Genomic DNA, 27,574 nt, shown 5'->3' with positions numbered 1-27,574 from the left:
CTATGCATCTGATTCATCCTCAGCACCCACAGCAGCCATAGCCAGGGTCACATATTTTCTGTGCCATATCCTCAGCACTTGCCTTCCATCCTTCAAGGTGCAGAGACTGAGTGCATCTCTTGGGCCTTCCCCAGCACAAAGAGAGCCAGGACTGCTACAGAAGCTAGAGGTAACTGAGCTGCTGCCTTCTCCCATCCTACAGAGAGCAACTGCTGTCAACACGTTATGTACCCTGTTGTACAGCAGGAACAGTCCAGTTGTCCATTTGGTCTGTGACAGGCACGAGGAGATACAAGGCTGACTGGGCTGTCTTCTGTCATCTCGAGTAGGCGGAGGGAAGAGGAAATGGCCAAGCAGCCTCTAAGTGGATCACTCTGTCATATATGATTATACTACATAAATGCTAGGTATGGGTTATAAATGGCTAACTGAAATACCTTTCACCACTGGGAATTTTCCTGGTTTTGTGCTTTTGGGCCACAAAATAAGTTGCCTGCCTATAATGGCAAAATTCAACATATGCTGCCTACTGGCATATAAGATCTAGTAACACATATAAATTAGAAAGTGATCATGGTTGAAGAGTACAGGAGATATAAATAATTAAGGTGAAGAATGTACATAAAGGTCATCATGAAGAACTTAAGAATGACTTCTGTAAAAGATGCACTTGTACTATTTGAATATTATCAAATACATTTTAGATAAAATATGCCATTTATACGTTAGGAGAATGGAAAGAGTTCACTAAAAGAATAAGGAAGGTGCTTACTACAGCTTAGAACCAACTGCAACTGTACTTCTGGGGTTGGTTTTTCTGTTGGTTGGTTTTTTTTTTTTTTTTAATCATATTGTCTGATTCCTTTGTTATTCACCTCACTAATCAGTTCAAAAATAAAGTCTGAGACTGTAATTCAGTATAATAATTATTCTCATATAACAATTCAGAAAAAAATGTAGCGTTACCTCTTCCTACAGCAAGTTATGGTCATTGAATTAGAAATACTACAGTCTAAGTTAATAGCAAACTAAATAATAAAAATTAAAAAAACCCCTGCTAACTGGAACTGCTCACACCATTTTTTGGCATGCTTCCTCTTAGCAAATTTTCAGGATACGCATTCTTGTGTCTAAACCTGGATGGAACACCACAGTAACAAGGACTTGTAAAACTACCTAAGAGACTATTAAATATTTAATTAATAAACTATTCTTTCTGTTAGGACAAATTTTAATGTATCTATACATTTAAAAGTGGAAAAAATGAAAACAAGGTATAACTACATCTAGCAGAAACAAGAACTAAAGTACATGCAAACTAATCACAGCATTACAAACTAATCAGTAATACTCCACAGGAAGTTTCCCTCACTTAAATTTACTCTTAAACGAGATCAGCTATGTAGTATAAATAGGAGCCCAGTATATACATCCATAATTTTAGTAATAATAATAATATTACAAAAAAGAAGCTGAACAATAAAACTGATTGTAGATCACCGAGGTGGATTTTTAAACATAAAGTTTACAGTGTACATTTAAACATAAAGCAAAACTAACAAAACCAGAACCTTACCAAAATTGCAGAAGTTTTTATATGGTATCTCCTCTGTTTTCATGAAGTAACTTATTTATAGCTCTTGAAAAGCTGTATCTGACAACCACAGATGTATCAGACAGAAGGAAATTCAAAGGTCTCAAGCTCTGCAGAGCTGAACAAAGGTTGACTAATCTGTGATCAAACCTTTCCTGTGGAGCAAGGAAATTATCCTGTGCCCACTTTTGGATTATTGGTATAAAACACTATATTTCTTGGACACAAAGTCACTTTTCCCCAGCTGATGCCTAGAATGCATCAGCTGTAAATTGCCTCCACATAATCCATCATCTGACGAGACCAGACATGTTCATGTGGTCACTCATACGAGGGACAGCCATCGATACAGTATTATTGTATGTGGGCTTCAGGAATAGGCAGTCAGCTTTGTGATAGCTCTTTGAGCTGAAGAACAGTTAAACGTCATTGAAAATACAAGTTTTCATGCATAAAATAGCATTTTTTTTTTTTCACTCTGGAACGTGGGCAGTCCTAAAGAGAACGACAGTAACAATCACTCCACCCCCAGAAAGAGGAAAGTGCTATACGAAGGACTGTAAGGTGTTTCTGTGCCATACTTACATGACCAAAGGGCTGTTACAATCACTTTTCCACACTATCTTATTCTTTTTACTTACTTCTCTAACGGAGCTGCATCCTGACCTAATTTCAAAGTCTTGTTTGCACAGACATCATCACCTTGTCTGAACTTTAAATGCCTAGTCTTTTTTTGACACTGTAAAAGAAAAGCGAACATTCTGAAAACCTACTTGTGTCAGAGAGATATTGTTCTTAACTGTACTTTCCAGATTCAAGTATCATCCTTTTCATTGCAGCAGTGGAGATAAAAAGGACCTCAGACAGAAAAACTTGCTCTCTGCAAGGGAAGGCACCTACAGCTTGTATAGGTAAGCTTAAAACTACTTTTTTGTTTCACCTGACAGAATTTGGGCACTGACACAAAAAAAGATCATTAGAATTCTAAATGACTAAATTCAACAACTACTTCATGAATTTAACTCACTGTAATAAAATAATTTAATACATTTTGGTTCAACAACCATATGGAACTTAGTGTACACTAAAATGCAACAGCTGTAAAAGTTAGTTTAATTTGCAAGTTGTCAAATATGGCCTACAGCATAATTTTTAAATATGACTTTTACAACTTTTTACTATCTAATCAGCTTGGTGTCTGTGCTTTTTATCATAGCTACACAGAATCCTTTTTGGTATCTGAGTTCATTTGCTTACAGCTGTTTAAAAAAACCTATTATCTGCCTGTAAGTTTCAAATCTGTTAATTTTTTCCACATGATTTTATATGGAACAAAAGTTAACTAGGATACACTTCACCAAACCAGTAAAATCTCTCCTCACTACAGGTTAGTGAGCTGGGATGCCAGGTTTTTATATGCAGCCATTTATAGAGCCTTGATTTCTTATTTTCAGTGTGAAAACTGAGAAAAGATTGAAAACTGAACTTGGAAAAAATATATTGCTGTTTTCAACAACAATTTCATATGTTTAAAACTACAGACTGAATTGTTTGTGCAAAATGTACATCTAAGATTGGAGCTCTGAACAAAGTAATATTAGATACAGACATCAGCACAAAATAAATGCATCTAGCCATATGCCTGCATCATGCAGTTTAACTGGTACTTAAAGGGAGGTACAGAATATCCCTCTGCATTTCTGCAATTAAAGTAATACTTTGCACTTATTTTGCTTATTTAACTTAAAGTAGTCTAGAAGTGGTTTCCAAAGTAGGTTACAGATGTTCCAGAAGATTAAGAAACAAACCAAGACCACGTAAGTTATTGTCAGACCTTAGCTTGAACCTTTTGTTTCCTAATTTATTTTATTAGATTCTATGCATGTAAAATCTTTGGGGTTTAACATCAGCCAACTTTTCCTCACTAAGTGTCAGTGGAAGAGAACACCCAAACAGTAACTTCATGCAAACTCAAGATGATAACCCCAGAGGACAAAAGCCGTTAGTAACACTGAAAAGCAGGGGAGAAATGCAACAGTTAAGATAAGTGCAAAGAATAAAAGAGACATTAAATGCACATTACAGAAGAATACTTCTTTTAATTGTGTTTCAGCTCTGACCATTCATTCAAGAAATACCGGGATAAATGAGAAATTCAACGTGTCTTCTTCAGCCATCCTTAGCTACTACTGTAGCTCTACCAGTCATCTACTCTTTCCTATTTCCTGCTGGAAGTTTTGGAAATATTCTCGCTGCCTGGATATTTTCAAGGCAAGCATCCACAAAAAGAACACAATACATTTACCTGGCAAACCTTCTTGCTGCAAATTTACTCATATGTAGCACAATGCCTTTTCTGGCTGCCTATTTTGCAAAAGGGTACCAATGGACTTATGACTCTGTAGCATGTAGAATAGCATATCGCCTTGGGACTCTCATAATGCATGTCAGTATATATGTTACAATTATAATTTTATGTTCAACTGCTCTAAGTCAGTACGCAACACTGAAGAAAAACAGTGACACACAATACTCTCCAGCAGTTAATGAAAACTTTTACAGACGTGTACTTGAAAAGTTTCGTCAGCCAAAATTTGCTAAATATTTGTGCATCATTATATGGCTTACGGTGCTCTGCATAACGGTAACAGCTATAACATATGATGTCCAGGCACGGGCTGCGGAAGAATTTCACAGATGCTACAATGTCAGGGTAGAAGCTGGTGGATTTACTGTAATGATTGCAGCTTCTCTTGCCACTGCGTGTTTTTTTGTATCTTTTTTGACAGTTTTGTTGTCATACTATTCTCTTACCAGACATCTGAGTAATATACAAAAAAATACCTGCATTGGAGAAAAACATCTAATTTACAGTACAGTGAAAAGAAATATTCTTGTAATCCAGATAACATTAACCGTCTGCTTCCTTCCATATCATATTTTTAGGCCAATTTTTAATGTACTGCTTACAAATAATGACTGCCCAAGGTTAAACTATCTAGTGGAGATTAAAAATTTTCTTACTTGTCTTGCTGCTGCTAAGAGTAGTTTAGATCCAGTTATAATCCTTCTGCTAGATAAAACATTTAAGAAAAGTCTGTATGGCCTGTTTACAAAATCCACACCAGAACACCATAACCGTAAAGCTGGTAAATTCACTGAAAAGGCTCCCAAAATGTGAAGGAGTACAGAAAGATTTCAGTAGAACATAAGTAACAATAAAATCTTTTTAACTACCTATAACCAGCTGTTGATATGAAATGGGAAATATTTAAAAAAATGATAACATATTATTTGTATCTTTTTTCAAATTATCTTGCTTGCTACATCTACATTAGCCATAATAAATCCAATGTGTGTATCTAAATAAATCAAAGTAATTTATGCAGCGAACAGTGTAATACCCCTTTATCTACACAATGCAAAAGACGCTTTATGTTTGACCTATGGAAAGTTTTTTCTACCTAAATAATGAAGGAAGAAGGCAGAAACTAGGCTGAAGCTGAGGACCCAGTTCTCTTTCTAGCATCAATAAAACAGTCCCAGGTTTTGCACATGGGTTTCCTTTATGAAAAAGGCTGAACAAAGCACAGACATTTCCTCTGGAATGGGTGAACCATGTATGAAAGGCTTAAAGAAGCAGGCACAAAGAGCTACAAAACACATTCAGGATTACCATATATTTTTTGTTCATGAGTATTTGGGTAGAAGGTTGGTTCCTTTTTTTTTTTTTTTTTTTTTAAATGGGGAATGCATCATGAGATGCTAAAACTCTTTAGTGCATAAAAAAAAGTTCTTGATGACATCTTATTCTGAAGTCGCTGAAAAATGCCATTATTTACTTTAGCTATGTCCATCATATTAGGGTTTTGCTACAGTAGCTGGTTTTTTAGGAGTAAAAAAATGTATTAAGAAATTATGCACTTTTTCTAGCCTTCACAGAAAACGCCTATCACAAAGAAAAAGCTTCGTATTAAAATAGCAGAAATCTCAGATTTAAGATTTAATTAATTTATCACCCTGCTCTGACATTTTCTACCATGGCCACAGTGTTACTGAAATTACATCTGCAACAGAGTGACTCTGAAGAGAAAGTTTTCATGGTGACAGATAACCTGCTGGGGTGAAGTACCCACAGATGCAGAGAAACTCTGGTGGCCTAGGATTTTACTCAGTGTTTGAGGAGAATGGGTTTTATACATGCTCTGCAGCTTCGTCAGGAATAATTTTTCTTGCAGTCTTATCCATGGCAGTCATGTTCAACAGCTGAGGCACTGGCTTCCTTATCGGTACGCAGTTTTGGTGTACTCAGGATACCATATTCACCCAAAAGTGCTACACACTTATTTCACTTCAAAGTTGGATTAACATACGCTGCTTCAGAAGGCACCTCCTTCTCAATACTTAAATCCAGACCATTTATGGAAGAATACACAAAGCACAAAAGATCAATAAAACTGTAACATATCTGAATGTACAATAATATTCTGTGAAGAAAAAAAGGATGAAATGCATACATGCAGTTATTTCTGACCTCTTGTACTCCTTATGAATAAAAAAAACCCCAGCAAAACAAATCACTGCAATTTCCATACTCCTAGTCTAATCTTGTGAGGTAAATTCTATGGTTTAATTAGGAAGGCATAAATGCTTATTATTTGCTGGTATACAAAATACATTCAATTAGAAACATTTCAAGATCATTAACAGTATGAAAGCAGTGTGAAACAGGAGATTTTGTGGTTGGGTTTTTTGGGTTTTGTTCTTTATTTTACTGTAGAAGTTAGAATATTACGATGAGTTAAGTAGAGATTTCGATTATTTTGAATTACTTCTGTAGAAGACACTTAAGATTACACAATGGTCTTTTCCTTGTACAATCTTCTATGCATCTGAGACCAAGAACAGTTTACTGAGTGTAAAAAGTGCTATAAAATACTAGGCTCTGATAAATCCTAGCACTCACCCAAAAGTTCACAATAAAATGTAGTGAGCAATTCTAACTTCCCAACCTTAATACTGAGTTCCATGACAGGTGCACTGAACTGACGCAAGTGCCAGTGGACACCCTAAGACTTCATATCATCTGACAGCTGCTTTGTGTTCTGCAGAAATTATATAAAGATGCAAATGAAAAAGACCTAAATTCATAGGAATGCAGTATTTTACTTAATACAGTGCTACCCCTGATAGCAGAATTTAGTGACTGTTTCTTTCATAGAATTCCCATGTGATGTTTAGGATATGACTTATGGGAAAACCTGAATTGGGCAGCTTCAGGGTCTAATTCTACAAAGCATTGTATGAAAGCTGCTCTGCGAACACAGTCCTTGAGCGTGGGGAGCCAGTTTGTGGGTGTTCAACTTCACAACACAACCAATGTCCAAGTACCTACAGCAGGACTGAATTGAGCAGTTGAAGCCCTCCAGATGGCACAGTGCTGCTTAAATAATTGGTTTTAGATCAGCAGCTGTATGTCTGACTGAGTGAAGCCGTTTACCACCAATGTGTTCTCATAATTTGCACAGGCCCAATCAAGAACCCAACTGCTTCTGTCCTTCCTTAAATACACTTTATAGGGAATGCATTTGCAATTGTTAGGGTATCTCAGCAGGGTGCCTGCCTGTGGATGTTCTTCTTAATACAGAGTTTTTGATGGTAGCGCAGGCTTAAGTCATTCTTTCTTCACTTTTCTAATCACAACCACTTGTTCGCCAGTGCTGCATTTATCAAAAAGTGAAGAAAATGGAAGAAACTTTGGGAACTAATCAAATATAACTTTGTGATAGACTCTTAGCAAGATCCCATTACGCCATTTCTATGAGGTACCAAAAAATATAATATATCCTTTACTTTTTTCCTATGTGGTCTGTTCAAGATCATGTCTCCTTTACATTTTTGAACTGCAGCAAAGTTTTTCTTGTTTTAAGTAGTGGAAAAGCTTTTGTGCAGTACAGGCAATTTGAGAAACTAAAAATTGAGTAATACATTGGTCTAGCATTTGACAGAATGGTTCACGCGGGAAAAATCCCCCAAAACAGAAAGGCATGAGAGAGAGACAGAGAAATACTTCAGCAAAACACAGCTTGTGCACTAAACTTCTTGCACTGCTTAGACATCCTGGTGCCAAATCAGAAGTTAGCATGTGATTTGTGAATTGTATAATAAAAAATAAAATCATTCATTTCCATAGTCGGGAACACAAAATCCTAAGGCAAATATGCACAACACATGGTTTATAAAGCAGTTTAAAAGGCTGCAATTGTCTGTTTACTTTTTGGTTAACCCGTTCAAATGTGCTGCACAGGTGGCCAGCTCATCGATCAGAAGCTACGTTTTCTGACTGGCTGGGCAAATGACTGGAATATACAAATTCCCTGATCAGAAAGCATGTAGAGGTTGAGCTCTAAGTAGGCCAAGCAGCATAAATATACTCAGCAAAACTGCTCCTGAACAACCAGCAGGCAGCTAAGAGTATACTAGGACAAAATACTAGGGCAGGACAAAACAATAATGGGGACTCTGAGATAGGAAGCATGTATGTACAGAAATGGACATAAACGGGAGGAAAAAGTACCACCTGAAGAAACATTGAGGAAAAAATACTGAAAGCTTTATTCTTGGAGCCTCTTCTGCACTAAATGAGGAAGTGCTCCACAGAAAAACACGGCCAGATAGGACACCTTAATTATACCTCTGCTATTGATTTTGCAGCCTTAATAACCTTTTAACGATTTAATATGTAACAAAATCCTCAACAAAGTAGTTGCTACTGGATCTCAAGGAGCTAATAACTTCTGGAAAATACAGAAAAAGCACCAGTTATTACTGACTATGCCCTGAAAGCATAAAACAGGTTCCATGCCTAAGTGAAAAGAGCAGAAGGAAACTAACATGCAACAGATTCCTTGCTTTGGATATTCAAAGACTGGAAAGTGAAGAAGGTCTTAAAGAACAGCTTCTATTCCAGTTATTCTTAACATAGTTGGATAAACACACAGACGTACATACAAGCCTTATTAATTTTCCAGATACCTAAAAGCAGAAGTGTAAGAGTCTTGAACTCTACTGGCAAAACCTGAAGTGCTTAACTACAAGTACTTCAGGCAATGAAAGACAGAAGTGGTAATTGAGTGCGATCGCAGGGCTCATATGGTTAATTAAGCTCTGTATAGGGCATAAATCAACATACAAATCTATCCGTACATCAAGCCTCAAGTTACCTGGATCAACTGAGATTTGCATATGACATACAACACAGTGCCTAACGCTTAGTCCTATTCTCTGGAAAAGTTTTTTTTAACTTCCAAAAATACTGAACTGAATCTTAACAGCAGAAAAGGCAGAATCCATGCATTTTTGCCTTAGCAGTTATACTGTTCAGACGATCACATGTTGGAAACAAGCATACATACCTACTGAAGTAAACCTATAATAAAAATTTGGGATGTCTGCATTTAGCCAACAAGCTTGCCCTGACTCCATCTGCACACCAATCATTTTACTTATCACAGAAACATATACAAGCACTCAAACTATATGAAAATCACAGAGCAAATCTGGGAGTATTTGGAGTGAACTGAGATAAAACCCCAGCAACTAAAGCTCTTGATGTGATTAAATTACTCTTGTATCAGTTACATTAAAAGGTATTTTTGTAACAAAAATTCTGCAACTATATATAATGCTACATAAGCATCACAATGCAGGTTAACTGAAGACTGTAAAACCTCTTGAGGTTTTCTGGATAAAAAAACATTCCATTGAAGTTACTGCATAAATGAACAAGTGACAAGATCTGCAATAAAGTGAAGAAATGCTCCTCTTATTGAACACTGTCCTGCTTGATAATTTATACAAAGCTTAAACAATGTATTTCTCGAGCTGAATCACATTCTCCTTTCAGTAACCAGCACAAAGGTCTTCTACCAAGATCCATGTTAATCTATCCTTTTACTAATAGGTAACTCGGTGAAACTGTCAAGAAAAGACAATGCAACTTTTCCCACACACTGAGAATGTAACAACTCAAAATACTGAATGCTGACCAAATGTGACTGTGCTAAATGCACAATGCTGCTTTAGACACTCTACACCACATTAACTGCCATAGGGATTGGAAATATTTAAGTTAACCTGCATGTAACAAACAAAAATATCACTTTCAGCTTTTAAAATAATAATTATTAAAATAATTCTATAGCACAGAACTTAAGGAAGTTGAATGATCAGCTGTAACCTTTGCAGCTAGAGTTGCAGAGGCATACTGTTCATTTTTCTTCTTGAAGAAAGACTATAGCTATAGAGCACATTTTGGTTACTCATTTTTAGTTCCATTAAATCTCAAAGTACGCATTATTGTCTGTAATAAATGTGTTATCATATACAAGGGAACTATCTTCAGTTATATTTATGTTAAGAGAAAAACTATTTTAATGCAGAGTTAACCCAGTTTGTTACTTTCTTATTTCTGAAGGTGAAGTAAGAGAAAACACTATTTTTCAGGACAGAATACAGTGAAGTGGAGATTTGGAAGAAAGAGATAAGTCATCTTTCTCCTATTTCTCTGTCCTGTTTTAAAGGTCCTCTCCCACTCATCATTTTCATTACTATATTAAAAAAATACTTTCATTATTGTCAAATACTGACAGCTAAAGAGAAAGTGGCTGACTTCAGTGACAAATGGTACTCAAACTCCAGCAAGGGTTTTATGGAAAAAGACAAGCATCTAGTTTCAGACCCACATTACACCCATTTCCCTTTTTTTGTTCTCTTACATAAAGATAAATCTGTATACAAACTACTGTGTAATAACATTCTATATTGAAAAAGACCCCATTTCATTGTTGCTGCTTTGATAGCCATTTTTTGGGTATTTCTGACACAGCAAGGTTCCGAAAGAATAAAAGGAACGGCTGAGCCCTGTATCACTACGTTGACAGAATAGGAATAAATGCTGTGGTAAGTGGAAAAGTTCTTGACATTCACATTTCTGATATGCAGAATCATATGTCTTGAGTTTCCCACTTCCCCTCATTAGCATTTTTTACTTTCCTTATCACATGATCCAACTTCCAGGCAGTGAAAGAATGCACGATTACTTTAACCAAGGATGAAGCAGGTGTAATTGTCACTGATTACGAAGCAATGTTTAAGCAGTGTTGAAGGGGGTCAAATGGTGTACAGAGGCTCAAGAAACATCTGGTCTCACAGAACGGTGAAGGAAATTAAGACAAATACAGGCCACCTTGTGAAAGCTTTGATGTTTTGGTTCTGTCATTGGAGGTGAATCTGGGGCATACGGGAGTTTATCATAGTCTGCTGTCATTGTGCTCAGAAGCTTTGGTAGATCTTGTCACTTACAGAAGTCAAGTAAAGTTTCTGGTACCACATGACAGCAAACTGAAGTATTCCTGTCTAACCTTTCCTAATTAGTCCAGAGCTAAGAGAGCACAGAAGTGGCTAAAAGGCACCTAATTCTTACAAAGAGTATAAGGAGCAAATTTTCCTGTGCATCAGATAATCAAACATTTTGCAGTTCAAAATAACATCCACAGAAAGCTTAGGCGGGGAGAAAAATGTAGTATGACTATATCGACCTTACAGATTTTTAGTAATTCACTTTTATCCATTCCTGTAATTTGGAAATCGGTCATTTAGCCTACTTCCTTTCAAAACAGTGTCTGCAGTGACCTCTAGAGCCGGGATACTGCAGTTCGCTCAGTGCGTCCTACACCCACACCCGACAGTTCTGCACCGCTTTTGCCAAAATGAAACACTGTACATTGGTTTACACTTATTTAGACTGATACATCACAAACTCTTACTCTAATGTAACTGAACAGGTTTATTTGTAAGGATAGTATTTAATGAAAACAGTGATTTTAAAGTTTTCAGAGTCTGGATAAGCTGCAAAACCAACCCCCATTTTATAGTCAGTAAAATGGGCCTCCCTCAGGGGCCGTTGAAGTTGAAATTTGTTTTCATTCAGGAACACGGCCCAACAAAAACAGGTGCAGCTTTCAGGAAGACACAACAGCATAAAGATGATGTTAATTCTGCAATTCTCATGTGCAATGAACAATTAAAAGGATCTACAACCATCAAGACAGAACAGCAATTAAGAGGTCGTCTTGAATCACTGTAAGAAATGACTTTTAAAATACAAAATAACAAAAAAGCCTATTACATAGAATAATTTTCTTGATTTTAGAAGGGAAGGAAAAAAGAGATTGGGAAAGGTCTTCAATGCCTGTGTATGCAAGACCAAATGACTCCTCAAATGAAAATTATCAGTTCAGTGTCACACTCTCTTCCCTTGCAGATCACCTGTAGGAGTTTGAAGCACAGTTTACCCTCTCTCAATCGTCTCTACTCACTAAAACTCAAGGTTCACTTCTCAAACTGCACCATCAGAGCTAGTTAGAATTTTCATTAATTCCTATAGTACTTGCCTTGCTTTGGATAAAAGCAAACTCTTAGAGAAGTCAAGTGGGAGTAACTATCTTAGACAATGATATTAATGAAGAACATGTATATTAAAGTTGAAGAGAGTCAAACCCACTTAGGTTAAAACTCTCAATTACTTAAATTATGGTACTTTGGGATAAACTAGTTCCATAAATATTCACAGAGATAGTACAACATTCACCAGACCAAAAAGACTATGTACATACACTGTTCTTAAACAGTGTACTTCTCCTCCCTTGTTTGTATTAGAGAAGTTTTCATAATAATAAATGTTTAAGACTGCTTGCAAAAAGTACATAATACTACCAATATTGTAGCATTTAAGCATATGCACTTTCTGAAATCTTAGTTTGGATGAAGACTGTCATTATGCTGTCAAAATGATGCCGTTAATCTACAAATTCCAGTTTAATTAATGCAATTCATTTATATACATGCTTTCCTAACAAGGAAAAAATGCAAGCAGATTTCATATGAATATTCAAAAACTAGAAATTAAACTGACTTTCTAACTAAGTTGCAATCAAATGCATATGTAATTTGTGAATAAAATCCCCTTAAATGTGCTATATTGATGGAATTAGAGATGGGCTTTAATCTTACATGACACGGTAAGAATAAAGAGACTTAACAAATATAGTTTCTTTTTCTACAGCTTCCTCTTTCCTCTAAATTGCAGAAGTTAAAATTCAGTAGTCTGCATTACTGTGGCAAAGAAAAAAACCAAGAATTAAACCACCTTACCTTCACATCCCTATGAATTATATTATTATCATGACAGTAGCGTAGAGCTTCCAATATCTGTCTCATGTAATGACTGAAAAAACAAAGACATTATACATGACAAACCCGCAGGAAAAATTACTCTAGACATATAAACCCCTAAGTTTTAAGAGTCTAACTATATAAAACTGACCAACCAACTTAACCTTAAATAAGCAGAGTTCAGCAGAATGGGGTTTGTGTTTAAAATAATGAATAATAAAATCCAAAGTTTGAGGATTATTCTGATTGAAGCCAAAGAAAATTAGACAAGAAAAATCTGCATATTCCATTTTGCAAAGGTTTCAAATTGTTCAATAATTCTGCTTCATATGATAACGAAGTCAGACCCATCAGGTTTTTTTATAGCAAAACACAGGAAGGAAACACGTGAGTATCAGTGCCTGATTTATCTAGAAAGGGATAGAACCAAGATCTTGGCTTGCTTAATGCAGATTCAAGACTAAATTCTTTCTGCCTTGTGTCCAAAGAATCCCCTAACAGATTACTGACCATACTAGAAAGCCAAGAAAGCCGACAGCATCCTGTGCTGAGCATTACTAGTGGGCTAAGGGAGGCAATCCTTATCCTCTGGAGGTTCCAGCTGGTTATAGGGAAACATAATTAGGCAGTGGATCAGGTTGCCCAGGTAGGCTGTAGAATCTCTGTTTTTGGAGGTTTTCTAGACCCCTCTGGACGATGCCTTCAGCGGCACGATCCAAATGCAATGCTGACCCTGCCTTCAGCAGGAGGTTAAAAGAGAGACAGACCTCTTGATTTCTCTTCCAGTCTGGCTTCTATGATGCTAAAAAATCTACAGTGTCGAGAAAAGCAAGCAGAATCTCGTGGGCTTTGAGCTCAATTATCGTGCCACCAGGATACTGGGCTTTGTTGTTGTTGTGCAATTATACAGACTCTTTAATTTCAGTTTACCTCACAAGTGAAAATTTGAAGTAACCATAAATATAGTGATCTATAAAAAAGAAAAAAAAAAATGACTCCACCTACTAAGACCAATAAGACTCACACCTGTCAGGTAAGTCACCTGATGTCATCGTATGAGAGATCCATAAAAGGCAAAGACAATTAAGTATTGGATGTGAAATACTATTTTATTCAATAACCCCATCCAAATATACAACTAGTAAAAACCAAAATGCTTCAAAATTATACTGTTCTAATGCTAATTAATGTAATAAACATCCAGACTGTGGTAACAGGATTACTTATAGTATTCTAAGTTTTAGCTACCACATTGTACAACAGTATAATTCTATCTTTTCATATGTGCTGTGGGATTATTTAAATATAATACTTACCTGGCTACAGCCTCGCTGTACACAAATCCAGCATCTGCTCTCTTCACAATTTCAAAACACAGATCTGCTCCATCCATACTGCAGAGAAAAAGAGGGAAAAATATTAAGACAAATAATTACTATCAACTACAGGAAAATGCTCCAAAACATATATATTTACTCCATCTATATAAATCTTACATAAAATACTCTGGACACATGTACAATGCATTACTAAATAAACCAGCATTTAATAGGTAATCTAATAGAATATGGCTTGCCATTGGTTAACCGTTTTATGCCCCTCAGGTCACATAACAGTTCTCTCAAAACATTACTAAAACCAAACATTTCTTCTATTGCTTAAACTGCTCATTGAACAAGGTGTGCAAGACAGCAGAAAATCAATGCTCTGTACAAGAAGGCTCTGAAAGTTAACAATTAATGCATGCTATTATGTTAACTGAGTTTAGAAGCATTACAAGTGCAACTCTATAATAAAGACTGTAGTTATACAAAAATTTTACTAAAATCAAATTTTAAATGAAGATTTTAAAAAGAAGTATGTAGAAATGTAGTAATGTAGTCTTGTCTTTCCAGTTAGCATTCTCATAATTAAGGAGCCAAGCAGACACCTTACACCTCACAGCCTCACTGAAGGCACCTGAAAACAGTGAGAGGACTCACACTGTATCACTAGCTCTGATACTTGATACTTTGTTCCTTTCCTCCCTGCCTGTTGTCTTTCTGATAACCTTACTTCCCACAATGAGTAGTACCACACTTTTAGATGCACGTATATTAATAGTCTTTAGGCCAAAATTAGCCTACCATTTCTCTAAAACAAAAGCAGCTCGGTGTGGTTTAACTGTCCTCCTCTTCTTTCTCCTGTAAGTAACCTAAGGCAGATTTGTATCTACAAACGTTCATTGCTTGATGGGTCAAGAAGAGAGTAACAAAGTTAACAGGAACAATAAAAATCGCATATTATAATTAATGCTTAGCAAGGGACTTGCAAAAATATCAATTGTAATATGTCATTTTTAGCTTTCACACCTTTCTTTTTTCCTTTCCACCAAAGACTCATTGGGGGCGGGAAGGCAAATTTGCAAGGTATCCAGAAAGCCAACTTTATCAGGGCCATTTTGGTAAGCTATCCAGAATGTCAGCATACAATCACTTTTGCTTTGTTACACACCTGCAATGCAAAGCTTCTGCTTAGGGAGTCACAAGCAATGTGCAGAAGTGTAAATTCCCAAATAAACCCAAAAGGTGTCCCCACGCAAAATACACTATCATGTGGATAGAGCACTGACAAATATAAGGCAGTCTGGTGACCAAAAGAAATGCACATTCATTTAAGTGCAAGGTGGAAAAAAATTTCCTGGTGAGTTATTTTAGCACCTGGTACCAACTTTGGATTTAACAAGCCCCCATAATTGGAAACCCATACTGCCAAACCATGACTGCTCATCACTACATCAATGTATTCTTCTGTAGGTTTTTTCCCAGTAGTTTTTCCGGTCTTGCTCAATTTTGTGCATCTGTATATATACATAGCTAAATCTCACTCAGACAGAGAATATGCTGTGCTGCACTATACTCATTACTGTATAGCAGCAACAAGGTCATGTTCAGTGAGAACAGCATAAATCTGGATTTTATGGAAAAAAAACCCTCATGTCAATCTGTTGTTTCAAGCATTTCAAAGCTTCCTCCCAACAATTTATTTCAGCTAGACGGGAAACAAAACTCAAACCTGAGCAACAGCAAGCACTGCAGAACATACAAAATGCATGATTAACTACCAAAAATTAGGAGATGTCATTCTCATGAAGCAGTAGAACCCTTTAGAAGACTAATTTTGCTCTGACTTGTTACAAACTGCAGATGAATAAAGATCAGAGGCACTCAGGATTTTTAGCAGTATCAAGAGCTGCTGAGACTCTGAGCCAAAGCGCCATTCCTTTATACAAACTTTTCTATTAAACAAGGTGTTTATAACCAGAATGGTCTTTAATATGTTTTTCTACCTCCCCACTTACACATACCAGCATTTTAAATTCAAATTTGATAACAGTAAGTGGCAGCTTAATTTTTTTTGCCAATATTCTTCAAGTAGTTTAAATTGCTAGACTGCAAGCAGTAACGTTTGAAAGTCTTATTCCATTCAGATGAACTCTTATTACTCTCACAAGCATAAATATGTGGCAGATGTATTTTAACCTCTGACTAGAACTGACTATTTTTTCAAGACAAAATCTTACTTTAAGGGTACATTTTTCTTCATGTATAAACAGGGCTTTCTATCACTCAAATGATGTTGAATTTTATCTGAAAATCTTATGAGACTTTCATCTACCTGAGGCTGCAAAAGCAAGAGTCAGCCTCAGTTATAAGAAATCCCAGAAAATTCAGTGCACTAACAGACTAAAAACTCAGCAACATCAAAACCACTTAAAAGATGACTTTTCAGGAACTGAAAGGCTTATGTGACATAAAAGCCTTGAAGTTTTGAGATACAGGTGAAATGAAAGTTCAGGAAGTCTCAAGGTTTTGTAAGGAGTATCAGCATTAGGCATGTGAAAACCATGAAAATGAGAAAAATAAGGTAAGTTAAAATCCACTGAAGTAAACACACAGAGAGACGCTGAAGACGTACGTTGGAAGATGCAAAAAACAGTTGGTAAAATCACAGAAAACGCGTAATCTGAGAGAGAATCATGAGCTGCCAGTAGAGGGCACCCACGGCAGCGACACAAACCGCCTGGGACAGTTCATGGGAGTCACACCAAGGTGCCAGCTAAAGCAAGGCGAACAGGGAGTTAACAGACATCACCACCACCACAGCTGAATTGCTTTGGGTGTAACTATGAACTATGTCCACCCTTTTCCCATACTCTACTATTGATTCTTCTGTATTTTTAGCAGAACTGTGCCTGGATCTCAGCCCTTGGAACACATTTTCTTTCCATAGCTCTGATCAGTGAGTGCTACTGTGCACCTTGAAAATGTTTCTACTATTCTGCAAAAAGCAGATAAGTTGCAACCTGCCCACAAAGTTTATTCCTGGGCCATATTCAAGGCAGAAATCTGTTCCGAGGCTAGCAGTCACTCTGTAGAATACACAGCGTACTCCAGAAGAGATCTACATTTTAATACTGGGGCATGATAACTGAATTTGCAGATCACCTAGTAAGGTGTGGTCTACAACTTTATTTATTGATGAAGAATAAGAAAGTTTCAGAAGCACTGCGTTAGGGAATTGAATTATTATGTTAAAAAAATGAAGACTTGGCATATTGCTTGTAAATGTTTACTGAGTTTTGTACATTTGTATGTTAAAGGTTTGCGTACAATAGCATTTTTTCCTGTAGTTGGACAGTTTTTATATACTTTCCATCTTCACTTACTACAAACTGCCAAAAATTAACTTAAAAAAAAATACAGTATTTAACTTTTCTTGAAGCCCTATGTGATAATCTCTGAAAATTAAGACTAAAAAGTACAGAAATTCTTATTTCCTCTATATTGCCCATGCATCCAGGGTTTAGCTCATTCCAGACCATTAAATGATGCTCCTGTGTTTACCTTCTCAGCATGTTTAGAGGCTTTTCAGTACTTTAGCTTGAGACATTTTTACAGCTTTGCTGGCAGCCAAGAGATGAATTTCAGTGCTTTTCATAAATGAACTCAATCCATTTACATCCATCCAATCAATCCATACATCAATCCATCACAAACAACAGACAAACTTCACTAAGTAATACTTAATTCGTAAATCTCGGTGTCGAAGATGATCTTAGGAGGAGTAAGTAATTCTAAATAGGTATGCTTGGAAACAATTTTCTACCAGTGTTTTCACAGGAATGGTCTAACCTGATTATTAAACAGCATGTAAGAAAGAACACACGCATCCTTAAAAAGCACTAGTTTTGGTGGTAATATAAAAGTAGTACTGTGCCTAACATGAAATCTTTAATCCATACTCTTGTTTGATGTTAAAACCTCCATACGTCAGCAAGTATCATGAGGCCATACCAAAATACTCACTTCAGAGCAATACTGTGCGAATTAGTTCATGTTTATCAAACTCTTGACAATACAAGTATATGCATTAACATTTTATTGACTTCTACCAGTTAATATTTCTTAAAAGTAGGACTTCCAAAGCTTTGCTAAAATAATGCAACTTAATAGCCTATGACAATTAAAGTTAAATACATAATGAATGCTGAAATTGCAATCCATCAATGTCTCAGTGCTCTGAATCCTCAGTTGCTCTCTCACATTTTGCTACTTATAATAAAAAAAGCCAAAATTTCATCTAAGATAAAAATCCTGATCTTGAAGTCAGGCTTTGAAACAGGAAACCCCCCAAAATTGCTCTTTAAGCATTAAAACTAACCAAGTCTCATTTCCTATTAATTTGTGTCCATCACATGAATGAAATCAACAAATATTAAGGAAACGTAATACGGAAACCTGATTATCTCTTTCCCCAAATATATCTTAGCTTTAAATTCTCTATCACTTCCTTTGACTGTAATCAGTCAATAGTTCACAGGCTACCAGGGTCAAATGAGAAACAGCATGCCCGGATCAGCTAATTACCTAAACTTTGTGTCCAGAAGTAACGAGGCTACAATGTAGGAGTAGTGCAACACATTAAAAAAGACCAAAAAAATCCCCAATACAAATACGATGTAAACATGAGTTTTAACAAGTCAAAAACATTTGTCTTTATGGCAAAACGTTTGATATCAGAATATTTAATACTTGGTAGAATTCGGTTGCCCTAAGGATGTAGCTGAATTTGGCAATGGATGCAAAGAATAATAAGGGCTTCTACAGGTATGTCAGCCAGAAAAGGAAGGTGATAGACAGTATATTCCCCTGCTGGTGAGCAGGACTGGCAACCCCGTAACAACAGAAGGCTGAGGTAGTCAATGATTTTTTTGCCTCAGTCTTCATTGGGAACCTCTCTTCCCACATCTCTTGAGTGGACGGACTGCAAGGCAGGGACTGGGGGAGGCAAAGTCCCTCCCCACTGTAAGAGAAGATCAGGTTTGTGGCCACCTGATGAACCTGAATATACCTAAGTCTATGGGACCTGATGAGACACATCCCAGAGTCCTGAGAAAATTAGCTAATGTAGTTGCCAAGCAACTCTCCACAATATTTGAAAAGTCATGGCAGTCAGGTCAAGTTCCTGGTGAATGGGAAGAGGAAAACATTGCACCCATTTAAAAAAAAAAGAGTAGAAAGGAGGGCCCTGGGAACTACTGACTTGCCAGCCTCACATCTGTGCCTGGGAAGATCATGGAACACATCCTCCTAGAAGCTGAGCTAAGGCACATGGAGGACAGGGAGGTGATTTGAGACAGCCAGCATGGCTTCACCAAGGGCAAATCCTTCCTGACCAGCCTAGTGGCCTTCTATAATGGAGTGACTATGTCAGAGGATGAGGGAAGAGCTACAGATCTGGACTTGTGTAAGGCCTTTGACATGTTCCCCTCAACATCCTTCTTTCTAAATTGGAGAGCTATGGATTTGATGATGACTGTTCAGGTGGGATCTCACGAGAGTGGAGCAGAAGGGGAGAATCCCCTCCCTCGACCTGCTGGCCAGGCTTCTACTGATGCAGCCCAGGAATCCTAACATGATTAAGTAAAATTAGTAGAAAAAAGTTTTCACTCCATAAACTAAGAAGCTGTGCTATTTTACAGTACTGAAGCAAAGCAGAATAAATAGATAGCATCCATATTTTCCCCTTCTTTTTTTCTTAACACAACAAAGCCACATGACTGAATGTACAAACTGTCATTTAAATGCTCACCAGCTTATGCTTAAGTAAACCTAAGTAACTGCAATCACTTTAAGCTACTGCTTTTATGAATTTGAGATTTTTAAAACTAAGGGACTTTTACATGTTAGCTTGGTTAAACAGCAAAGTTATATGTATATAACTACATATATATAGCCTAACTGGTCATTCTAAATAAGGTCAGTTCTTCTAATGTCTCTTCTCTATGAAATAAACCTCTCTTTGAATGCACTAAGAAAAGCAAATCTGCCTATGTATAGAGGTGAGACAATATTCCACAAAAGACCAGATATTAAGGTATCTGCAATTCACTCATCACTCATGTGTTTGAGCTCTCCAGCATGAATCTCTCAGTACACATGCTTTGATTATACTGAGGATAAACTGCATATAATGTACTCTAAGTTTGAAGTATCTATAAACAACATTTTACATGGAATATTTGCTTTGTTTTAGAAATATTGCAAGTAGCTGACCCTTCTCAAAGTATTCTCATAAAGACCAATGGTCATTAGAAAAAAAAGTGCAATAAGCAATAGAATATAAAAGTGTGATAGTTATATACTAAATGGAAAACAGCATTCTATGTGAAACCAGTTTCCCCCACCATGCATAAACTACCAAGCAAACATCATGTGACAGGGACAGCACTGTATAGCATAGAACATTACTGGACAAATACAAAAGAAACTAGACAGCACCCCATTTCATAAATGGGAATTTTTAAACAGCAGGAGAGTTTTCCATATTATTGTGTTCTTTGCAAGGCACATACATAAGAACATATTGCTTTCATCTGTTCTGACACTGTACAATCTATCTGTTTGATGTACTTCTATTGACTACATGCTTGTGTTATGTAAAGGTCACAGTTAACTCCAGACTAATGATGGATCACTTGTGTCTGGAAGGTAACATCCTGACACAGCTGGTGAGCGAGTCAGCTAGGGAAGGTGTCCCGCCGGACCTGTTGTTCAGGAACAGAGAAGGACTTGTGGGTTACATGATAGCTGGAGGCTGTCTTGGACACAGCAATCACAAAATGATAGTTTTCAATTATTGGAGAAGGAGCGGGATCAGCAGAACTGCTACCTTGGACTTCTGGAGGGCAGATTTTGGCCTAAATGCCTGGTTGACAGGGTCCTTTGGGAGGTACTCCTGAAGGGCAAAGGAGTCCAGGAAGGCTGGATGTTCTACAAGGAAATCTTAAAGGTGCAGGAGCAGGCCATCCCCATGTGCTGAAAGATGAGCCAGTGGGGAAGATGACCAGCCTGGCTGAACAGAGAGCTCTGGCTGGAACTCAGAAAAAAAATGGAGAGTTTAAGACCTTTGGAAGAAGAGGCGAGCAACTCGGGAGGACTACAAGAATGTCATGAGATTATGCAGGGAAAAAATTAAAACCAGCAAAGCTTAACTACAACTTAACCTGGCTACTGATAACAAAAGACAATAAATCCCATTTCTATAAATACAAGAGGAACAAAAGGAGGGCTATGGAGAATCTCCACCCTTTAATAGATGCAGGGGGAAACATAAGTGACAAAGGTTGAAGTACTTAATGCCTTCTTTGCTTCAGTCATTAACAGTAAGACCAGTTACCCTCAGGGTACCCAGCCCCCTGAGCTGGAAGACTGGGACTAGAAGCAGAATGAAGTCCCCACAGTCCAGGAGGAAATGGTTAGTGATCTGTTGCTCTACTTTGACACACAGCAAGTCTATGGGGCTGGATGGGATCCACAAAAGGGTACTAAAGGAGCTGACAGAAGTGTTCACTGAGCCACTCAAAATCATTTATCAGCAGTCCCGGCTAACCAAGGGAGATCCCAGCTGACTGGAATTTAGTAAATATGACACCCATCTACAAGAAGGGCTGGAAGAAGGATCCAGGGGACTATAGGCCTGTCAGCCTGACCTTGGTGCCATGGAAGGTTATGAAGCAGGTCATCTTAAATACCACTACGCGGCACATACAAGACAACCAAGTGATCAGGCCAAGCCAGCATGGGTTTATGAAAGGCAGGTCCTCCTTGACTAACCTGATCTCCTTCTATGACAAAGTGGCCCATTTAGTAGACGACGGAAAGACTATGGATGTTGTCTAGCTAGACTTCAAGTAAAGCCTTTGATACCATTTCCCACAATACTCTCCTGGAGGAACTGCCTGCTTATGGCTTGGATGTCATTATGTTCACTTGGTTAAAAACTGTCTGGATGGTTGGCCCCAAAGAGTGATGGTGAACAGAGTTAAATCCAGTTGGTGGCCAGTCACCAAGTGGCAAGTGGTGTTCCCCAGGGCTTGGTATTGGGACCAGTTCTGTTTAATATCTTTATCAATGATCTGGACGAGGGTATCAAGTGCACACAGTAAGTTTGCAGATGACACCAAGTTGTGGGGGTGAGCGTTGATCTGCCTGAAGGCAGGAAGGCTCTTCAGAGGGATCTGGACAGAATGGATTGATAGGCCAAGGCTGAGTGTGTGAGGTTCAAGAAGGCTCAGTGCTGGGTCCTGCATTTGGGTCACAACAACCCCACACAGTGCTACAGGCTTGGGAAGAGTGGCTGGAAAGCTGCCTGGTGGGAAAGGGCCTGGGGGTGGTGGTCACAGCCAGCTGAACACGAGCCAGCAGTGTGCCCAGTTGGCGAAGAAGCCCAACAGCATCCTGGCTTGTACCAGAAACAGTGTGGCCAGCAGGACGAGGGGAGTGATTGTCCCCCCTGTACCCGCACCTTAAATACTGTGTTCAGTTTTGGGCCCCTCACTACAAGAAAGACATTGAGGTGCTGGATGGAGCGTGTCCAGAGAAGGGCAGTGAAGCTGGTGAAGGGTCTGGAGCACAAGTCTTACGAGGAGCAGCTGAGGGAACTGGGGTTGTTCAGCCTGGAGAAAAGAAGGTCAGGCAGGGGACACCTCTCTACAACTACCTGAAAGGAGGTTGTAGTGAGGTGGGTTGTCAGTCTACCAAGTGACAGGACAAGAGGAAATGCCCTCAAGTTGTACCACGGGAGGTTTAGATTGGATAACAGGAAGAATTTCTTCACCAAAATGGTTGTCAGGCACTGGAAGAGGCTGCCCAGGGAAGGGCTTGAGTCATCTGGAGGTATTTAGAAGAGGTGTAGGTGCCATGCTTAGGAACATGGTTTAGTGGTGGACACGACAGTGCTAGGTTAATTGTTGGACTCAACGATCTTAAAGATTTTTTCCAAAATAGTTGATTCTATGATTCTACATACAGCTGCCAGCAAATACCACCACAAAATGGGAAAGAACATTCATTGTGACTGTATGATAAAGACTACAGCTGGCCCTATCTCAGATGCATGGTCTCCCTATAACCTCCAAGGGATCTCTTCTTTTCACTGATGGAAGAGTCCATTAGCCTTCTGGGGAGCAGCTGGGGGGTGTGTGTTTGGGAAATCATTTGGCAGAGGCACATACTCTCTCATTTATGATGTAATAACATCTAAATACTTAAAAAATAATAGTTTTACTTTAAGAGTAAGATTTTTCAGGAACAGGGTCTGCTTCTCACTCTACACATGCACTTAATCTATTACAACCAGCTGCTTTATGCAGTTTATTACAGCAGTACCATACAGCTAATGGCAACCCACTGGCTCCGTTCTAAAGAGTGCTTGAATATGTGTATAAATAGTGATTAAAAACATAGCTATTTTTTTGGTGTTAAACTTCATTACTACTGTTCATGTTCATCAGCGCTTCTATGAATTGTGATTTGATTATTTAAATGTTTACTTCAGCAAAAGTTTTCAAAATTGGGCACAGATTGTACTGTTTCCTGAGTGGTACAACCTCTTGTTATCCCATATATGCCCCATTTGCTTATTTAACTTGTACTTTTTCATAAAAATTAATTTGGCAAGATATTCAGGATTATTTTAGCAGCTGCTCCACATAGCTCACAGCTCATGAAACAGTAGTAAACCTATGTATCACTTATGTGCAACTGATGGGAAAAAGTTTTAGGTTTGGGTATTCTGTGTATTCCTTGTGCTGGACCTGAATTAATTTTCATGCAAAGCATCTGTCGATCCACAAATAGCCCATCACTAGCTGGGCTTATATGTCCTTTGCAGATCTATGTTGTCTTCCACATTTCTGTGATTTCAGAATAACTAGACCCTAAAAAAAAATATATTTTATTACTGTAGACAGAACTTTGTTGCAAAGCATAATGAACAAAAAGCAGTACAAGGGAAAATAAGTTACCTACAAATACATAGATGCTTTTCTACTAACTACAAATTTTTTAGTATGGTCACAATTATATAGTATGCCACTACGCCAATCAAACTCAGACAATTCAGTCCTTCTCCACAGCAAACATCAGTCTTCTGTTGAATCACTTTACCAAAGCATCCCCTCCAGCATAACACATTGCACCCACAACTCTTCCATTTGCTGCTACATTTTGAGTACAGGTATTCCTACTGTCTCATTTTCTGTCACCGTTTGTTGAAAAAGAGTGATGTCTTCTAGTATACAAGGGAGACGAGGACACATGAGATAGTAAAGAATTATTATCCTTCAAATAATTTAGCCTCATATCTCCTTCTTTTATGTGGCCTGAAGTCAGGTACAGTACTTGTGTAGTAATCCTAATGGCTCAAACTTGCTTTTGATGTATACTAACATAAATTATAATAGGCTTGCCATTAAAAAATAATTACTGCTTTTGTCTCATATTTCTGAGCTAACAGCACAGCAAAAATAGAAGCAAAATCTTTTTTCCATTTCAAAATCTTGTTAATTATCACAGTATGTCTCCCCAAGGTGTACGTAATTATTTCATAATAGGATAATTGAAGTCCCTTGGTCCATGCTTTGGGATTTACAAAATAAAAACACAAAGTCAGTACTGAATCAAAAAAATCTTTTCCAAACTAAATGAGAAAGAAAATCATAAAACAATTATTTCACACAACCACAAGCTTATTAACTCCCCCTTCCGCCCCAAACAACAAAAAAACCCAACCAACAACAACAAAAAAAACAACGACCCAAACCCAAAAGACTTTCAAGGAACAATTTTCAGCTTTACATAATGTTTTTTGCTGTTACCACCTAACTTCTTCTCTACCTCAATGGTAAAACATACATGTGAGAATTATTTTTTAAGTCATATCTCAAGTGAAATACTTGGCTTTAGTGGACATGCCAATTTGACCTAACACACTGGCATGGTACCGCTTGCTCTAACATAAGTAGGCCAAATGCATCAGAAAACATAATACAGAAAGATCAGAGAAATTAAAGAGGTATAAATACATATGCCCAGACACACTATGAATGCATATATGAGGAACATAAAAAGAACTGGTAGATGCAGAGAAGGAAAATCAAATATAGAAGATGCACAAATTAGCATTCTGTATGTCTGGTTTTGTGCCTCCCAGTTAACTAAAACACCTAACTCAAGAAGGACTAATAATTTTCCCTCAAAGAAGAAACCTGTCAACTTAGAGACTGTCCCCCGCTTTCGTTTCTCGCTATTATAAATACCTGTCTACTGCTGAAATGCCAATGGTAACTAAACTCTTCAAGCTTCCAAAACACATCTTTTAGACAAGTACCTCTTTCCATATGATGTAAGCAGGTATACCAATTTACAATACTACTTAAATACTCCAATAAGTTTTACTTTCTTATCTAATAAAAGAAAAGCAGTGCTAAAGAAACAAGAGTCTGGAAAAAAAAAACCCAAACAAAACTTCACAACTGGAATAGAATGTCATCAGTTACCCAAAGATGATGACTATCAGCAAATTTTTAACTCATTCTCACATATCCTGTTAGGGATACAGCAGCCATCAATGAACAGCATGTCTGCCCTTAGAAAGCATGCTATGAAGAATCAGCCTGATGTTAGCCACTTAACCACTGTGACAACCTTTTATTATTATTATTTATTTATTTGGGACAACCTCTACTTGCCAGAAATAAATATTTTCATAGCACTGGACTTCGGAGCTACAAAACAAGCAGGTGAAAGCGGACATACAATTAGGTTTTTATTTAGCAAATGACAACAAAGAAAGGTAAAATCAAGAAGAGAAACTTACAACTCAAAGACCATATAAAGCATTCCATCTGAGCTGTACGTCTCCAATAGTTCAACAATATGAGGATGCTTCAGCATGTGACAAATACTGGCTTCTCTCTTCAGATCTGTGGAAGATATTAAGGTAGTACGTAAGCTATATATTAAAGCTGTTGAACAACAACAACAAAAAGTAACACCAAAAAACCAAAACACCCTCAAACCTGAAAAGAATAAGAACACAATGTTTGGAAAAATGTACTTCTGAAATTTCCAATAATCTTTATAAAGAACATTGAGATAAGATTATTTAATTATTATCCTTCAGAACTTAAGTGTGAATTTAAGGGAAAAAACTCACATAGATCTCAAAATATAACTGACACAACATTTAACAGGCTTTCTTGATATGACCCATTAATAAAAAATTCTCCTTGGTCATAATCTGCAGATTATTACTGAAGAACTGTACAGTAGTAAGTTCCTTTAATGCACATATGCAGGCTACACACTATTTTCATCCTAAATATCCAACATCACTGTGAAATTACCTCCAAATAATCCAAGAAGACAGGCTCTTCACCACACTACAGAAGTATTAAAACCTGAATGTCTCTTAAGTCTGAGCCCTCTGCTCAAAGCAAGGTCAACTAAAGCAGGTTGCCCAGGATGACATCCAGTTGGGTTTTGAATGTCTCCAAGAATGGAGACTCTACTACAACCTGTCTAGGAAACCTATACTGGTATCTGACTACCCTCAACACGATATTTTTTTCTTACGTTTAAATTTCTTGCAGTTTACTTCTTTAATAATGACTTTTTTTTTTTAAAAAAAATAAAATAAATCACAACGTAAGAAACAACACTGGCATAAGTTTTAACCGGCATATATTAGCTTGCATCTCTGTTGTAGAGAAGAGGGAGAAAAGCAAAAACAGTTGTGAATAAAGAAAGAGCAGAAACCACTGTGACATCTCTCAAAGCTTGAGAAATTTTGTTGTTAACCAAACCACATACTTTTTCTGATCACAAATCAATCCTTTTGCTAGTATAGAAACACAAAAACCCAAACCATACTGAACTAATTTGCTCCTTTGTTCAAATTATTTGGCATTTTTGTTATTTAATCATCCTTAAACTTGTTTTTTCCCCTTTAACTTACCACTAGTATTCTAGAAAAATGGCAAAATCCTGAATGAATAGCCTTGATGATAATTTGAGAAAAGAGGAAAATACCAGTCTGTATTCTGAAGCAGACATTTCACTTTTCTATTCCCTTTCTATATAATTGTTCACACTAAAGAATGACCTACATAAGTATTTATGGGAAAATATGAATACGATCTCCTGGTTTGAGAATGCTTACCATATTGCTGTGCTACACTAGAAAGAAATTAAAAATGCACTGTTTTCCTATATGCCCTATTACACTTCTAACATGAATCAGTAACGTTCAGAAATACAGGGAGCAAGATGAACATTCTTTCATGTGAAGCAATTAACAGGTTACTCAGATTCATGCTAGACTTTTGATCTTTTACTCATCTATAAATTCAGAAGAAAT

General features: G+C 37.3%; 2 protein-coding genes across 21 annotated transcripts in view; one reads left to right on the top strand and one right to left on the bottom strand.

Moving 5' to 3' along the window:
* Window positions 1–27,574, bottom strand: part of CASK (calcium/calmodulin dependent serine protein kinase) — a 226,378-nt gene that overhangs the window by 110,843 nt on the left and 87,961 nt on the right. For all 20 annotated transcript variants that reach the window (XM_037376849.1, XM_037376848.1, XM_037376853.1 and 17 more), the window contains exons 3-5: window positions 26,033–26,138; window positions 14,146–14,223; window positions 12,809–12,881 (exon numbers count right to left, since the gene is read on the bottom strand). In XM_037376849.1, the coding sequence (XP_037232746.1) occupies window positions 12,809–12,881; window positions 14,146–14,223; window positions 26,033–26,138 (257 nt within the window). The remainder of the gene's footprint in view (window positions 1–12,808; window positions 12,882–14,145; window positions 14,224–26,032; window positions 26,139–27,574) is intronic.
* Window positions 2,150–8,771, top strand: GPR82 (G protein-coupled receptor 82). Its single transcript, XM_037376872.1, has 2 exons — window positions 2,150–2,505; window positions 3,708–8,771. Exon 2 carries the CDS (start codon window positions 3,741–3,743, stop codon window positions 4,773–4,775), a length of 1,035 nt encoding a protein of 344 aa, XP_037232769.1. The 5' UTR covers window positions 2,150–2,505; window positions 3,708–3,740; the 3' UTR covers window positions 4,776–8,771.

The sequence above is a fragment of the Falco rusticolus genome, chromosome 2 (genome assembly GCF_015220075.1).
Source record: "Falco rusticolus isolate bFalRus1 chromosome 2, bFalRus1.pri, whole genome shotgun sequence".
Classification (NCBI taxonomy): Eukaryota; Metazoa; Chordata; class Aves; order Falconiformes; family Falconidae; genus Falco; species Falco rusticolus.
This window is presented reverse-complemented; position numbering and strand designations above follow the sequence as displayed.